This window comes from Protobothrops mucrosquamatus, unplaced genomic scaffold, assembly GCF_001527695.2.
Source record: "Protobothrops mucrosquamatus isolate PMUCROS unplaced genomic scaffold, P.Mucros_1.0 scaffold2982, whole genome shotgun sequence".
Lineage (NCBI taxonomy): Eukaryota > Metazoa > Chordata > Lepidosauria > Squamata > Viperidae > Protobothrops > Protobothrops mucrosquamatus.
Window position 1 is genome coordinate 218,779 of NW_015389002.1, and position 13,951 is coordinate 232,729.

General features: G+C 40.2%; 2 protein-coding genes across 2 annotated transcripts in view; one reads left to right on the forward strand and one right to left on the reverse strand.

Annotated features, from left to right (window-relative positions):
• Window positions 1-490: 490 nt before the first annotated feature.
• Window positions 491-8,225, reverse strand: STARD6 (StAR related lipid transfer domain containing 6). Its single transcript, XM_029286151.1, has 6 exons — window positions 8,136-8,225; window positions 7,462-7,511; window positions 4,734-4,860; window positions 2,946-3,063; window positions 1,116-1,209; window positions 491-647 (listed from the first exon to the last, which is right to left on the reverse strand). Exons 1-6 carry the CDS (start codon window positions 8,223-8,225, stop codon window positions 491-493), a joined length of 636 nt encoding a protein of 211 aa, XP_029141984.1.
• Window positions 8,226-10,452: 2,227 nt separating this feature from the next.
• CUNH18orf54 (chromosome unknown C18orf54 homolog) overlaps window positions 10,453-13,951 on the forward strand; it is a 26,174-nt gene continuing 22,675 nt past the window's right edge. The window contains exons 1-2 of the mRNA XM_015826157.1: window positions 10,453-10,507; window positions 13,040-13,262. Of these exons, the coding sequence (XP_015681643.1) occupies window positions 10,453-10,507; window positions 13,040-13,262 (278 nt within the window). The remainder of the gene's footprint in view (window positions 10,508-13,039; window positions 13,263-13,951) is intronic.

Here is a 13,951-nt window from a genome sequence, read left to right on the forward strand (position 1 = left end):
CCTTGACAATTTTAAGGCATGTGGACTTCAACTCCCAGAATTCCACAGCCAGCAATGCTGGCTGTGGAATTCTGGGAGTTGAAGTCCACATGCCTTAAAATTGTCAAGGTTGAGAAACACTGCTTTAGTCCTTTATATCAGGAATTGGCCATCTGAAATTGGCTGAAATGCCCATCCTTTTTTGTTGGCCTCTGAAGCCTCTTCTGACCACAACTGCTGAAAACCAGCTGAATGACTCCCTGCTATGTTGAGATTGGAAAACTACAAACTGACAATATTCTTTTCCCCAAATTAACAATATCCTTTTCTCCAAAGATGGAAGGAAGGGGATGGGAAGGGAAAACAAAAAACAAAAAACAAAATCCCTGTCCCCAAATGTTGAGTGAAGTTCTCAACCCCAAGAAGCTCGCCTATCTCTTCTTGACATTAGACCAAACGTGGGCCTGCTGTGTATTGAAGAAAAGCTTTTTTGTACCCTCTGGCAAGGATTTTATGTCTCCGTTTCTCTTAACATCTTAAATCCAGCCTTGCAATCGGTCACAAAGTTTATGAGGCTCATGGGCATAACGGAATCGATCACCGAAGGCAGTAGAAAGCCTCCCAAATCCACCTGGACGATAATCTGAAGTTTGGTGTGCTCTGGGTTCCTGAAAGAGAAGAATGGGGTTTTATCAATAAGCGTTCTGAGGAGCTTCCCTCCCCATCTTCTTTGAATCCAGTGTGACCGTAATCAATTGATGGATTTCAACCTCTGCCAAGTACAGGAATCAGTTTGGCCTTCTCCTGCTTCTCTTCCCCAGAAGGTGATCGGTAGATTCTGCTGGTTCCCTCCCTCCAAACTTCTCCGTCAGACCCATCTCATCACAGTTTAAGCTTGGCTTGCAGCACTCAAATAAACTTTGGGTTTGCAAGTCTCTGCTTTCTCCCGGAAGCTCTTTAAAGATGAGTGTAGAAAGAGTTATACATGCACACATTCAGGTAGTAATATCAAGTCATCATTTGGCACTTCTGTAAAATCAACAGAGTCAGGTCCATTTAGAGTGCTTCCAGCTTTCAGGTTAAATGTTTTTTCCAGAAATAAAACCACCTGCAATTAAGCAGCTCAAAATCCTTACTCTGGTAGTGGAAGACAGGCATAGCCGGAAGAGAAAGTAGTGCCCCGAATATAAGCTGGAGTTGCAGGTAAATCGGGATAAGCCACACTGATAGCTATAAAAGGGAACAAAGCAAATGTTGATCGCTGTTTAATCAGATTTTATTAAACCACAAACCATGCAGTTTATTGAAGTAGAAGGAAAAGGTGTTTATGTATCCATACATGGGAGTTTTGGTAGCTTTTTTTGGCAGCCTGACACCATCAAGAAGTGTAGAACCTTTCTAAGTAAGCTTGGTAAGAAAATGAATATTTTTAGCCATCACAACACACCTGACCAGAATGGGACAACTTGCCATGGCCAACTTGCTATAGAACAATTCAACTATATTCAATCTAATTATTTTAAATAATTATTTTAAACTAGCTGTACCCGGCCACGCGTTGCTGTGGCTCAGACAGGTTAAATGTGTTTACCTGTCACAGGTGTGACACCTATATAATAGTAGGTATATAAAAACACGCGCGTATTCGAATGCAATGTTGTGTCAAAATTTCAAAGCGGTGAACGTTCGGAGATTTAAGATTTTGAACAAACGAACATTTACATTTTTATTTATGTAGATTTTATCTTTTGTCATTCACATTTTATTTTGTCCCTTCTTTGGCATCCTTTCTTAAATGTTTCTATTAGACTATTTCTTCAATATTAGTGTAACTTTTGTGCCATGGCGAGTTGGCAGTAGCGAGTTATTGTAGACCCCACCTGACAGTCCCTCTGATAAACTCTGACATAAAAGATAGGGTGATGACATGGTCTGCATCAGGGGTGCCCAACCTTGGCAACTTTCAGACTTGGCTGGCTGGGGAATTCTGGAAGTTGAAGTCCGCAAGTCTTAAAAGTTGCCAAAAGTTGGACACCCCTGGTCTGTGGTAGAGGAAACCTTATACCCCATGAGTCCTCAGAAACTACTTTCTGAATAAATGGATGTTTAATTTTACCCCCACAGTCTGACGACCGGGTGCCCGGCCTACGGAGTACGACTTTGACGCGAGTAAGGTCGAGGCCGTTACCCTTTTTTCAACACTATGCAGTGTACTGTACCACTCAAACTGTGGCGACTTAATTTTCCACTTTAACTGAAGAATTTCTTAAATGGTAAGTCTTGTCACAAAGAGTCGGAATCGACAAGTTTAAGATGTGTGGATTTTAACTTCCAGAATTCTAGTTGGGGAATTCTGGGAATTGAAGTCCATATATTTTCAAGTTGCTAAGGTTGAGAAACACTACTTTAGAATCTTGAAACACTGGGGAAGTGGAGCTGTTCCATAAGACTTAGGGTACCCAGTTTATCACTTAAAGCACCATCAATCTCACCAAAGTAATAAAAAACAGCAAAATTGAGGGACTTGCCACTCAAATCACTATCAACTGCAGTCCACTGGCAAGAAATAGAGATATAAGTTTGAAGGGACATTGTTTTACTGGGACAAAGGAATTAAGAGTTGTTTTCGGGTACAAAGAATCGGGGCCATACCTTTAAGTTGCAGTCAAAAAGATCTATTGCTCAAGCCTATACACAAGAATCTAGTCAACTACTGTTCAATGCTAAACTGGCAGTAGATAAGGGTCAACAGAATTCAAGAGGGGATGGACTTCGACCATTTGTGGGAACGTAACAACTCTAGGCTGATGACTCACTTAACTCTGTCCCCCAATTCTGCCTGTTCTTCTCCTATAGTTGTTAAACTAATTGCATAGATCTTTTCTTTCCTGAATATTTGTACCTGCACACACATTTATCACTTAAATACTGTAATTTTTATCTTCTCCTAGTAAACAATTACTTACAGTTTGTTGTCATTAAATTTCCATCATAGGTTTTTACGTGCAGCATGTAGACAAAATCTCTTGGCGAAACCATTCCAAAGCCGTAACTGTGGGTAATACTGCGATAAATGAAAGTGTCCTATGATTTAATTAAAACAAATGTCCACAAATGAAAATCCTGCCTAGCAAATTAAAACAGGTAGGCTGTCAGCTTAGGGAAAAAAGTATAAATAAAACTATCCAATTTTTTTAGCCTGAGATATTTTTATTGCCCATCAGTGGACCTTACTTAAAAACTAGGCTTGTAAAGCCATTTTTATGTATGATCTACCAGGGAGTGACTTAAACACTATTCACTGTAATTCTTCACTGAATAAACTAAGGCACTACATATAATTGACAGAGAACAAATATTCTTTATGTGCCTATAAAGAATATGACCTGCTATAAATTTACACTTTACATTTCTACATCCTGTTTGTCACTAATCAGCAAATTTGTTATGCAGAAGACAAATACTGTTTAATGATGCCAAACATTAGATGGCCCTAAAGTAGAATAGCTGAGTGCCAGAACTTTGTTTTTAGATATGGTTGGTTCTTTTAGCAAAGGTTTCCATGATTCGTTGAAAAAACTTTTCTTGTATTTTTAGAAACAATTCTATCTTTGGACCAAACCCATTAGCTATGTGCACACATGTCTAACTTGATTATTGAATTAATCCATATTTACATGTGTATTTACATAAAACACTAAAGTATAAAGTAACAAATCGGCTAGGTTTCCTAACAGTGAGAACAATTAACCAGTGAAATAGCTTGCCTACATAAGTTGCGGGCGCTTCATCATTGAAGACTTTTAAGAAGAGACTGGACAGCCATTTGGCTGAAATTGTATAGAGCAGGGGTCTTCAAACTTGGCCCTTTTATGACTTGTGGACTTCAACTCCCAGAATTCCTCAGCCAGGCAAGCTGGCTGAGGAATTCTGGGAGTTGAAGTCCACAAGTCATAAAAGGGCCAAGTTTGAAGACCTCTGATATAGAGTCTTCTGCATGAACAGGTGGTTGGACTAGAAGACCTCCAAGGTCTTTTCCAATTTTTATTCTGTATTCTGTCACTCATTATACCAATATTTTTAAATATTGGCAAATTTAAAATGTATGAACTTCAACTCTCAGAATTCCCCAACTAATATGCTGGCTGGGAAATTCTGGAAGTTGGAAGTCCACACATCTTAAATTGCCAGGGTTGGAAAACACTGCACCATACTCCCCAAATGGAGAAGGAGCAGGATCATAGTGGTAGGTCTATGCAGATACTAGATTTAAACAGACTCTGCATATTGTGCAAACCTAGGCAAATTGTGTTTTTTCATGTAACATGATGATTTTAATGAAACAGCCATCCAATTACACACTCGACAGAGATTTTCCAAGTGGTAGTGACCGGATCTCACTTGGAAAAGGATCAAAAGGTCTGTTATTTCCTATAGAAAATACTGAACACCTGAAGTTGAGGGTCTTAAGGACTCGGTCGGTATGACCAAGTCCTTAAGACCCTCAACTTCAAGTGTCAACTTCAGACACGTTCTTGTTATTCGTGACATCCTATTTCACCACCCTCAGGAATTTTGGGAGTTGAAGTTCACAAGCCATAAAAGGGCCAGAGTTCCCCACCCCGATCTATATCCTCAAATAACACCCCAGTCAAAGTCTGCTAATTGGTGTGTTATGTTCTCCTAGAAACAGCTATTCTATGAAAAAGACATACAACTAAATTGCAGCATGCAGCCTTATCTCACTGAATCACCTGGTCAATTGTTTCTACAAGTTTATACGACTGCAACGATTTGTCCCATTTGCTGCGATACTCAGGCAGGTAAACAAAGGGGAATAATTTGTCAGAGGGTATCTCCAGAGACACTTCAGTCCGGTATCTGGAAACAAATATTTCAGTGTTAATTGAACCGGTGAGGATTGCAATGCATCTATGAAGAAAGATCTTTCTAAATATATTATAGGGATAAATTGTAGTGGGGAAGAAAATGTTTGGGGGATTTTGTATACTCCTTCTGTTAGAGTGAGGGTTGCTAAGAATTGGGAGGCATATGCACTTGATAAATAAATGTATTATTTTGTGGTTGATTGCACAGCCAGCCAGATGCTTTAAACCAGCGATCCCCAACCTTTTCGGCTTTGGGGACCCCAGGTGGGGGAGGAAGAGGGAATGGTTACACAAAAGTAGTGGGTGAGCGAGTGCATGCAGCTCCATTTGCGCGAGCGGCAGGCCCACAAGTCCGTCACTCACACAAACGGAGCTTTGCACACGCGTTCACCCACTGCTCTTGTGAGTACAGGTAGTCCTCGAGTTATAACCACAACTGAGCCCAAAATCTATGTTGCCAAGTGTAACATTTGTTAAGTGAGTTTGCCCCACTTTACGATTTTTCTTGCCACAGTTGTTAAGTGAATCATTGCATGTGTTAAGTTGGCAATCAGGTTGTTAAGTGAATCTGGATTCCCCATTGACTTTGCTTGGAAAAGGTGATCACATGACCCCGGGACACTGCAGCCATCGTAAATAGGAACCACCTGCCAAGCACCTGAATTTTGATCACGTGATCATGGGAATGCTGCAACAGTCGTAAGTGTGAAAAATCACTGTTTTCGGTGCCATAGTAACTTTGAACAATCACTAAATGAACTGTTGTAAGTCAAGGACTACCTGTAGAGCTGGACGTGCGAGCATGCTCATCTTTGCAGCGTGGTTCTGAGCAGATCACGGCCCAGTAGTGGGCCGCAGCCCAGGGGTTGGGGACCCCTGTTTTAGATTGCATTTGGCATTTTTTGTCCCTCTATCAAGTCCTTCTCAAGGACTTGAGCTCTGTACTTGTTCCCAAAAAGAAAGGAACAAGGAAAAATAATTTTTTGAGGGTGGAAAGAAAGAACAACTCTTTTCTAAGTCTAAATAGGACAAATGATGGAAAGCAGCATTGTATTTTTTTGTTCTTCCCACAACCAATCTTTTCTTTCCTGGACACCAAAAAGAAGGAAGCTAAACATACCAGCTCCAAAATATTAGCACTTACGTGTAGTCCTCGACTTATGACAATTCAGTCCCAAATTTCTGTCGCTAAGCAAGACAGTTCTTAAGTGAGTTTTGCTCCATTTTACAACCTTTCTTGCCACGGTTAGTGAATCACTGCAGTTAGTCATGTGATTAAATTTTGGGTGGGTGAGCTTTATGACTTGTTACGGTGTTCCACAGTCATGTGACCACAATTCATATTTCTGGCAAACAAACAAAAACCTCATTCAAATGAATGGATTCACTGCAGTATCTGCTTAAAGCCCACTGTATTTGCTTAGCGATTGTAGCATTTGCTTAGTGACCATCACAGAAAAGATCAGAAGATTACTTTCATTTACGTGACAGCCTCAACTTAGAATCACAACTTATGACCATAATTATGGTCTCAATTATGGTGGTAAGTTGAATCACGTGCCTAGTAGTTCTGCTATAAATATTTCAAAACCTCCTCCCAGAGGGGAGCAACAGAAACAGACCATGAACTGGTTATGTGAGGTCTCTAACAATGCTTGGAGCTCTAAGCACATAGTGCTTATAAGCAGTATCCTGAATAATGGGAAGCGAACTTCCTATAATCTTCTCGGCTGTCCTTACTACTCTCTGTATGGACCTTCTCTCTGAGGCACCACCAAACCAAACAGTGATGCAGTTTGTTAAAATGCTCTCAATCATGCCTCTGTAAAAAGTGGCCAGGACAGAAGGAGAAAGATGCTTCCAAAGATGCTTTTTTACAAGGCAACTGGACTTTTTTTGTTTAATAATAATAATAATAATAATAATAATAATAATAATAATAATAATAATAATAATAATAATAATAATAATAATAATAATAATAATAATAATAATAATAATAATAATAATAATAAAGTTGGAAAGGACCTTGAAGGTCATCTAGTCCAACCCCCTTTCTTGAAGACATTTTGCTTTTCCTCCAAGAAGCTTCTTCAGTTCTGAAACTATGTACTCCAATCACCGGCCATCCACATACCAATCAACCAATAGGAAGGCACCACATAAATCCGGCGCATAGAATAGTCTAAAGCACACATTCTGGTAGAGAGATATTCCCTCAGGAGGGGCTCCAGCATGAGTCCAAAAGCTCAGAAGACTAAACCTTTGGTCCCGGTGATCGACCCAGATTGGATCTTGTAACATTAACAACTGTCTTGCTTAGCAATAGAAATCCGGGACTCAATTGTGGTCGTAAATCAAAGACTATCTGTACTTAGTTTCATGAGATATTTGACTCCTCAACTGACGAATATGTCAAACCAGGACTCCTTGATTACTACATGTGGAATCCTATTATTATTCTGTGCCTGGTTGTTAATGCAGCCTTCTTTTGCTGTTCTTAGAATGGAGAAACCTCTTTCAGAGTTTCCTGCTTGCTGATGCTGCTTTTCCGTAGGTCTGGTGAGTAACCAAAAGCAAAACTGATACTTACAGGACTCCTGGAAATTCTGTTGAAGGTTTGGCCAGGATATCCATATGTTTCTTAAATAGAGAAGAAAGAGAACAGGAATTAACCATCTGTCTGTCTGCAATATCCATATAATTTTACTGTAACTGCATAAAATATTATTTTATTCCTACTAGCAAAACTGCATACACTGCAAGGAAGCTTATTCCTAAATAAATACATATGCTGAATAAAAGGAATCAATGTTATTTCAGAAACTGAATTACAAGTCTAAGTACCTTAATTTCAATTGCCTGTTTGCCCCAATAATTTATTGAACAAAGCTTTCTGTATTTTCTTATAATTAACTACGTATCACCCTGCCTAGGAGTGTCTATGAAGATTCTCAGTCATCCAGGTCATGGTTGTCCCAAAGGTGCTTTTTCAAAAGGCAACTGGACTTTGTTTTTCCTTGAAGATATTTCACTTCTCATCCAAGAAGCTTCCTCAGTTCTGGAGAACTGAAGAAACCAAAGAAAGTTCTTGGATGAGAACTGAAGAAGCTTCTTGGATGAGAAGCGAAATGTCTTCAAGGAAAACAAAGTCCAGCTGCCTTTTGAAAAAGCACCTTTGGGACATCCTGTGCTCTTAACATCTTTTTCGTTTTATTTGCAAGGGACAACTAGTTCAAATAAGACAAACATAGATCATTTTCTTACCATAGATTTTACCACTTTCCATCCTTCTGTATCATGGAGATAGAAAAAAACTTTTGCAGAGACGTCTTCAGCATTTTTCATGTAATCCATCTAACTGGGAAGATATCAAAGCAATGCGTATATCAATGGCATGGGATATCCCAACAGCAAGAGAAAAATAAGAGATTTTCTCTCCTGTGTTCCTTCAAAGGACTTCTGTTCAAAGTATTTAAGCAAAAGTGTACAATAGCGCACGCGCGCGCACATACGTGCGCACACACACACATTGAACCAGGGTAGGCTTCTCCAACTTGATGCCCTCGAGAGTCTAGAGGGAACTGGGGCAGCAGTTCCCAGAATTCTCCAATCAAGATGATCAGTATGGGAATTCTGGCAGTTGTAGACTCATCACAGATGAAGTATGCCAGTTTGGGGACTATTGTGAACTCATCCAAAAATTACTTCCTAATATTTCTATCACATTTCCACATGATTGTATCCTACTTTCAGGAAATGCTTGTAATCTAGACTACTTCAAATCTCTGTTGGTTTTGAAATCTGTGAATATCTCAGTGAGTCAAGCTGTAACAATCCCTCAAAGGATTAGTTCCCTCCTGAGTCCTATATTATATTGCAGTGATGGCGAACCTTTTAGAGACTGAGTGCCCAACCTGCAACCCCAAACCCACTTATTTATCGCTAGGTGCCATGTGGGCGTGGTACACTGGGTGGGCGTGGCTGTGGGGTCACTGGTGGGTGGGATGGTGGACAGGAGGCTGGTCCTGCGGGGTGAGGGGAGATGAGGCAGGGTGGGGATGCCATTGCTACGGGGCAAGGCGAGGCAGGGGCCAGGGTGGCTGCTGCCTGACACCATCGGCCCCCGCACACAGAGGCCAGTGAGCGCATGGGGGCTGACGGTGTCCATCAGCAGCCACAGCCTGCCAGCCCCTTGACTGGCACACTCTGAGGCTTCGCAGCCCACTGCCAGCAATTCAGAGAAGCCGCCTCTAAGCTTGACGGACGGCCGACAGTTGAGGTTGTGATGCAGTGGGTTGTGCCTGGAAAAAGGAGAGCACGCGAGGCCAGGAGGGACAGGACAGGACTGGGGGGGAGGGAAACCAGCCATGCTGGGATGCATCTGGCCACGTGGGACCTCGGCGAGTTAGCGGGCGGCTGCTTGAAGAGAGACGGTTGCCATCTCTGGGGCATGGCATGCGTGCCCACAGAGAGGGCTCTGAGTGCCGCCTCTGGCACACGTGCCATAGGTTCGCCACCGCTGTTATATTGTTTTCTTGACTGCAGCATGAAGTGGTTTGCTGTTGACTTCTCCCAGAAAGTTCCTTTGAACCTCCAGTCCAGGCTCCTGGGATTTTCTTAAATCCCAGCTCAGTTTTTTTAAAGCAGCACATACTAATACTTGAGTAGGGTCAGAATAGATGGGAGACCACCAGGAAGCCCTAAGACTGTGCCATTAAACTCTAAGGATACCTGAGATCAGGGAAAGGGTTTTTCCAGGACAAACGGCCATCAAATGTTTGTTTGTTTGTTTTTTCAGGGCAAACTGCCATCAAACCGTGCTGGCACTTTTATTTCTTTGAAAGAAGTGCAAACTGTCTTGTGCGAATTTCTTGACGCTGTTGCCTTCCAGATATGCCGGGCAGCTGTGATCCTCCCGGTCTCTCGAGATCCCCGCTTGGACGAAAGGGACCGAAGGCAACCCGCTCCTGGCATTAAAGTCCCATACCCGGACGTAACTACCATGCCCATGGCACCCGCCCTCACCTCCGAGCATCTTTCGCCGTCTCCGCCTCCCCGGCTGCCAGCTGTAACTGCGAAATCGCAGCAGGAGAGGGCGGTGTGGCTGGCCGGCAATTGTGATGCCTTCGGCCCCGATGCCTCCTGGGAATTGTGGTTCCAGGCTCTTCGCTGCCTCGCCTGAGCCAATGAACGCGCGGCAGGGACGGAGCATGCGTCTTCGAGTCCAGCCGGCGCCATCGGCATAGGTGGGAGGTGATGCGTTTTCAAAACCGGCGGGCGGGAGACGGAGGAAATTCCGCCGGGGGTGCAGGTGAGGTCAAGGGGGGAGGGTGGTTGTATTTTTATTTTTTTTTACGCGGCCGGAGGATCCCCTGACAGAATTAGGCCGACCTCTGAAACTGCTAAAAACCCCTCTCAGATCTAAAAACAGCAAAGCTTGTGAGACTAAAAAAAAACCCTCTGTATATGTTCTGAGATATATCTTCATGTGGCTTCTGGATCTAGTAGCCCAGGCACCCCTGCATAGGGTTAGGGTTTTAGGTTATTTTCTCGTAAAGGGAACTAAACTGATGGTTTAAGCATGGAGTTAATCTTAGGAGCATGTAAGAAACATATAATTGACTATGAACAGTTGGGTAAGTCTATTATCTCAAGAGTTCTTGTTCAGGATTTGATTCAGCAGTTGAATTTGATGGATGTACAGACCTGCATAATATTGGACTGTTGCAAGATTTTCCAGTTTTGGATGTAAAAAAGACGTTGAGACTCTAGAAAGAGTACAGAGAAGAGCAACAAACATGATCAGGGGACTGGAGGTTAAAACATAAGGAACGGTTGCTGGAATTGGGTATGTCTAGTTTAACGAAGAGAAGGATGAGGGGGGACATGATAGCAATGTTCCAATATCTCAGGGGCTGCCACAAAGAAGAGGGAGTCAAGCTATTTTTCCAAAGCGCCTAAAGGCAGGACAAGGAGCAATGGGTGGAAACTAATCAAGGAGAGAAGCCACCTAGAACTAAGGAGAAACTTCCTGACAGTTAGAACAATTAATTCAGTGGAACAACCTGCCTCCAGAAGCGGTGAATGCTCCAACACTGGAAGTTTTTAAGAAGAGACTGGACAGCCATTTGTCTGAAATGGTATAGGGTTTCCTGCCTGAGCAGGGGGTTGGACTAGATGACCTCCATGGTCCCTTCCAACTTTTTATTATTATTATTATTATTATTATTATTATTATTATTATTATTATTATTATTATTATTATTATTATTATTACTTACAATTGCAAAAGGCAGCTTTGCTTGGAACAGCTGACATCCTGCCACTATATCTCTAACACCATCAAATATCAACATCTGGGAAGGACTTGATAGGTGGAAGAAAATGCCAAATTCAGTCCGAACATGTGGCTGATTGTATGATGAACCATAAGAATAGAACAGAACAGAATAGAACAGAATAATTTTATTGTCACTTTAAATGTACACTAATCGGCATACGTTAAAATGAAATTTTGTTACATATAGCTCTCAAAGGATCACCACCTGCAATATACACTACATAAATATGACCAAAAAGAAAAAGAAAAAAATTACATATACCCACATATATTCTATGACACGGAAACAACACAGTCTATTTCGAATGTATACATGTACATGCAAGAAAAATGAATCTTGGGAGTTTACCAGACGGATGGCATAAGGAACAAAGTTGTTACAGAATCTGGTAGTCCATAATATTTTTATTTTAATAAGCGCCATGGATGCATTCCGAAAACAACTGGAGCACCACTTGAACACTATTGGCATTAAAAACGGTACCTTTAACATTATCAAACAACAGCATCTGCCTATCGAAGGTCCCTGCAAAGGACTTGATTGCTGGATAAAAATACCAGATCCAGTCTAAACATTTGGCTAATTATGCAACCAACCATAATGATATTTTTAATTATCAGTTTAATTAAATTTATTTTAAATAATAATTTGGATTATTATTAATGGAGTTAATTGAAATAATTTAAAATAGGACCAAAAAAGCAAAGATGGTACCAACAATAATAGATGCCTTGGGTGCAATCTCAAAATATTTGCAGCACCTTTTGAACATCATCTGCATTCACAAAATCCCCATCAGTCAATTGCAAGAGGCAGCTTTACTTGGAACAACTTACATCCTGTGATAATATCTTTAACACCATCAAACAACAAACAACTATCTCAGGTCTTGGGGAAGAATTCAGGTGGATAAAAATGTCAAAGCCAATCTATCTGGCTGATTGTTCAGTGAACAATAATAATAACAGATTACTGGTTTGAGGTGTTAATTATAGCTCCTTTATGAAATAAATTACAATTGACTGGGTTCACACAATATAGTAAGCCATATATTATATTTTGCAAGCCATATTGCCTGGATAAATACAAAATGCTAAAGTACATACTTAGAACAGCCAACAGTGAATTGCTGCAAATTGTTCTTCCTCTGCTTCATTCATTATATATTCCTCTTCTTGTAAAATGTTGAGTATAAAATCAGCATAGCATCTTCTTGATTTTTTTTAAAGAAATCTGTAATCTATCATATTCAGCCGCCCTGTAATCTATCATATTCAGCCGCCCTGTAATCTGTAATCTATCATACTCAGCCGCCCTGAGTCCGCAAGGAGAAGGGCGGGATATAAATCTAATTTAATAATAATTTAATAATAATAATAATAGTTCTCACAAGCCAGTGAGCACCATGGGACAAAACAGGTGTATCTAACTATAGTTTAATTTCTAACTCAGGATTGTGATTTAATTTGACAAGAAAATACTTTTTGCTGTCCAATTTAGCAAAAATATTATTCTGGTTTTCTGTCATTAACTGTACAGGATATCTAAGCACTATAAAACTACTACAGTCAATATAAACTATAAATGAAATAATTTAAACAAAATACCTTCTCTTTGGGGGGAGTGTTAAATGTGAAAATCATGGCAGATTTGAAAATATATTACTGTGTCTCAGAGTGACTCTCAAAATCTCTATTTTCTTGCTTAATGACAGTTCTTGAAAGCTTCAGGAGAAGTTGCAGAAGGCCCCTGAATGAAAAGTAATGTCCTGCTTGGTTAAGAAAAGTAATATCTGTTCTCCAGAAACAACTGTGTCGTCTCTTCTAGCAAGTGGTAACTTTCAGAGTGACCATGTCTCCTTGAGTCACAGTTCAGTCCAATACAACGACAAACTGTATAGTTCTGCCTCTCAAGCTTTAGAGGCCTATATTAAAGATTTCAATCTCAGTCGTTCATCGCCTGATGTCAGACCTGGAAAAATTGAAATTCTTCCAAGGGCTCCTGAAATCTGCAAGTCCTCAAAAGATGATTTTGAGCCCAAATGTGGTACGTGTGTGTTTTTACCTTTTCAGTAAAGTATGTGGGGAGGAATCTTTACCTGTACTAGAGGTCACTTTGAAAATAGCATCCAAATGTCAAGCTAACATATATTTCTTATTTATTCATTTATTTATTACATTTATTTATTAAATTTTTATGTTATCCATCTCCCTATATCCAACTCACACAATTTCTTATGTTCCTTAAACAGTTTTGGTGTTATTTGTATTCCCCTTGTTATGTATATTTGTGGCTCTTTTAATATGAGTTGGTGATACAGTTCATAGAGAATATAAGTGAAAGCTAAGCCATGTAGTTGATGACTTCCTCTTCTTCCTCCTCCTCCTCCTCCTCTTCATCTTCTTTATCGGCTTGATTTTGTAAAAGTATCTAAATTTATTTGGATTCTTTATTTTGTAGTGCATTTGTGTTTTTTAATATGGGTTGGTGATACGTTCTATGGAAATTATGACTAAAAGCTAACCTATGTAGCTGATATAATTATTATTATTATTATTATTATTATTATTATTACTTTAATTTATATCCCGCCCTTCTCCCGAAGGACTCAGGGCGGCTTACAGGCAATAAAAATGGAACTATACAATAAATATCTAAAAACAATTAAAATATATATTAAATAAGCCTGTTATTTTTAGAAAAGTTATAAAATCCCTATTAAAATCCCTATACAATCCC

What these genes read in the sequence shown, in the direction of transcription:
- STARD6 (XM_029286151.1), bottom strand. Translation starts at nt 8,225, where the DNA reads ATGGATTACATGAAAAATGCTGAAGACGTCTCTGCAAAAGTTTTTTTC. An exon ending in GGAAAGTGGTAAAATCTATG is followed by an intron (nt 7,512 to 8,135) that starts GTAAGAAAATGA and finishes TCTCTATTTAAG; the next exon opens with AAACATATGGATATCCTGGC. An exon ending in ACAGAATTTCCAGGAGTCCT is followed by an intron (nt 4,861 to 7,461) that starts GTAAGTATCAGT and finishes ATTTGTTTCCAG; the next exon opens with ATACCGGACTGAAGTGTCTC.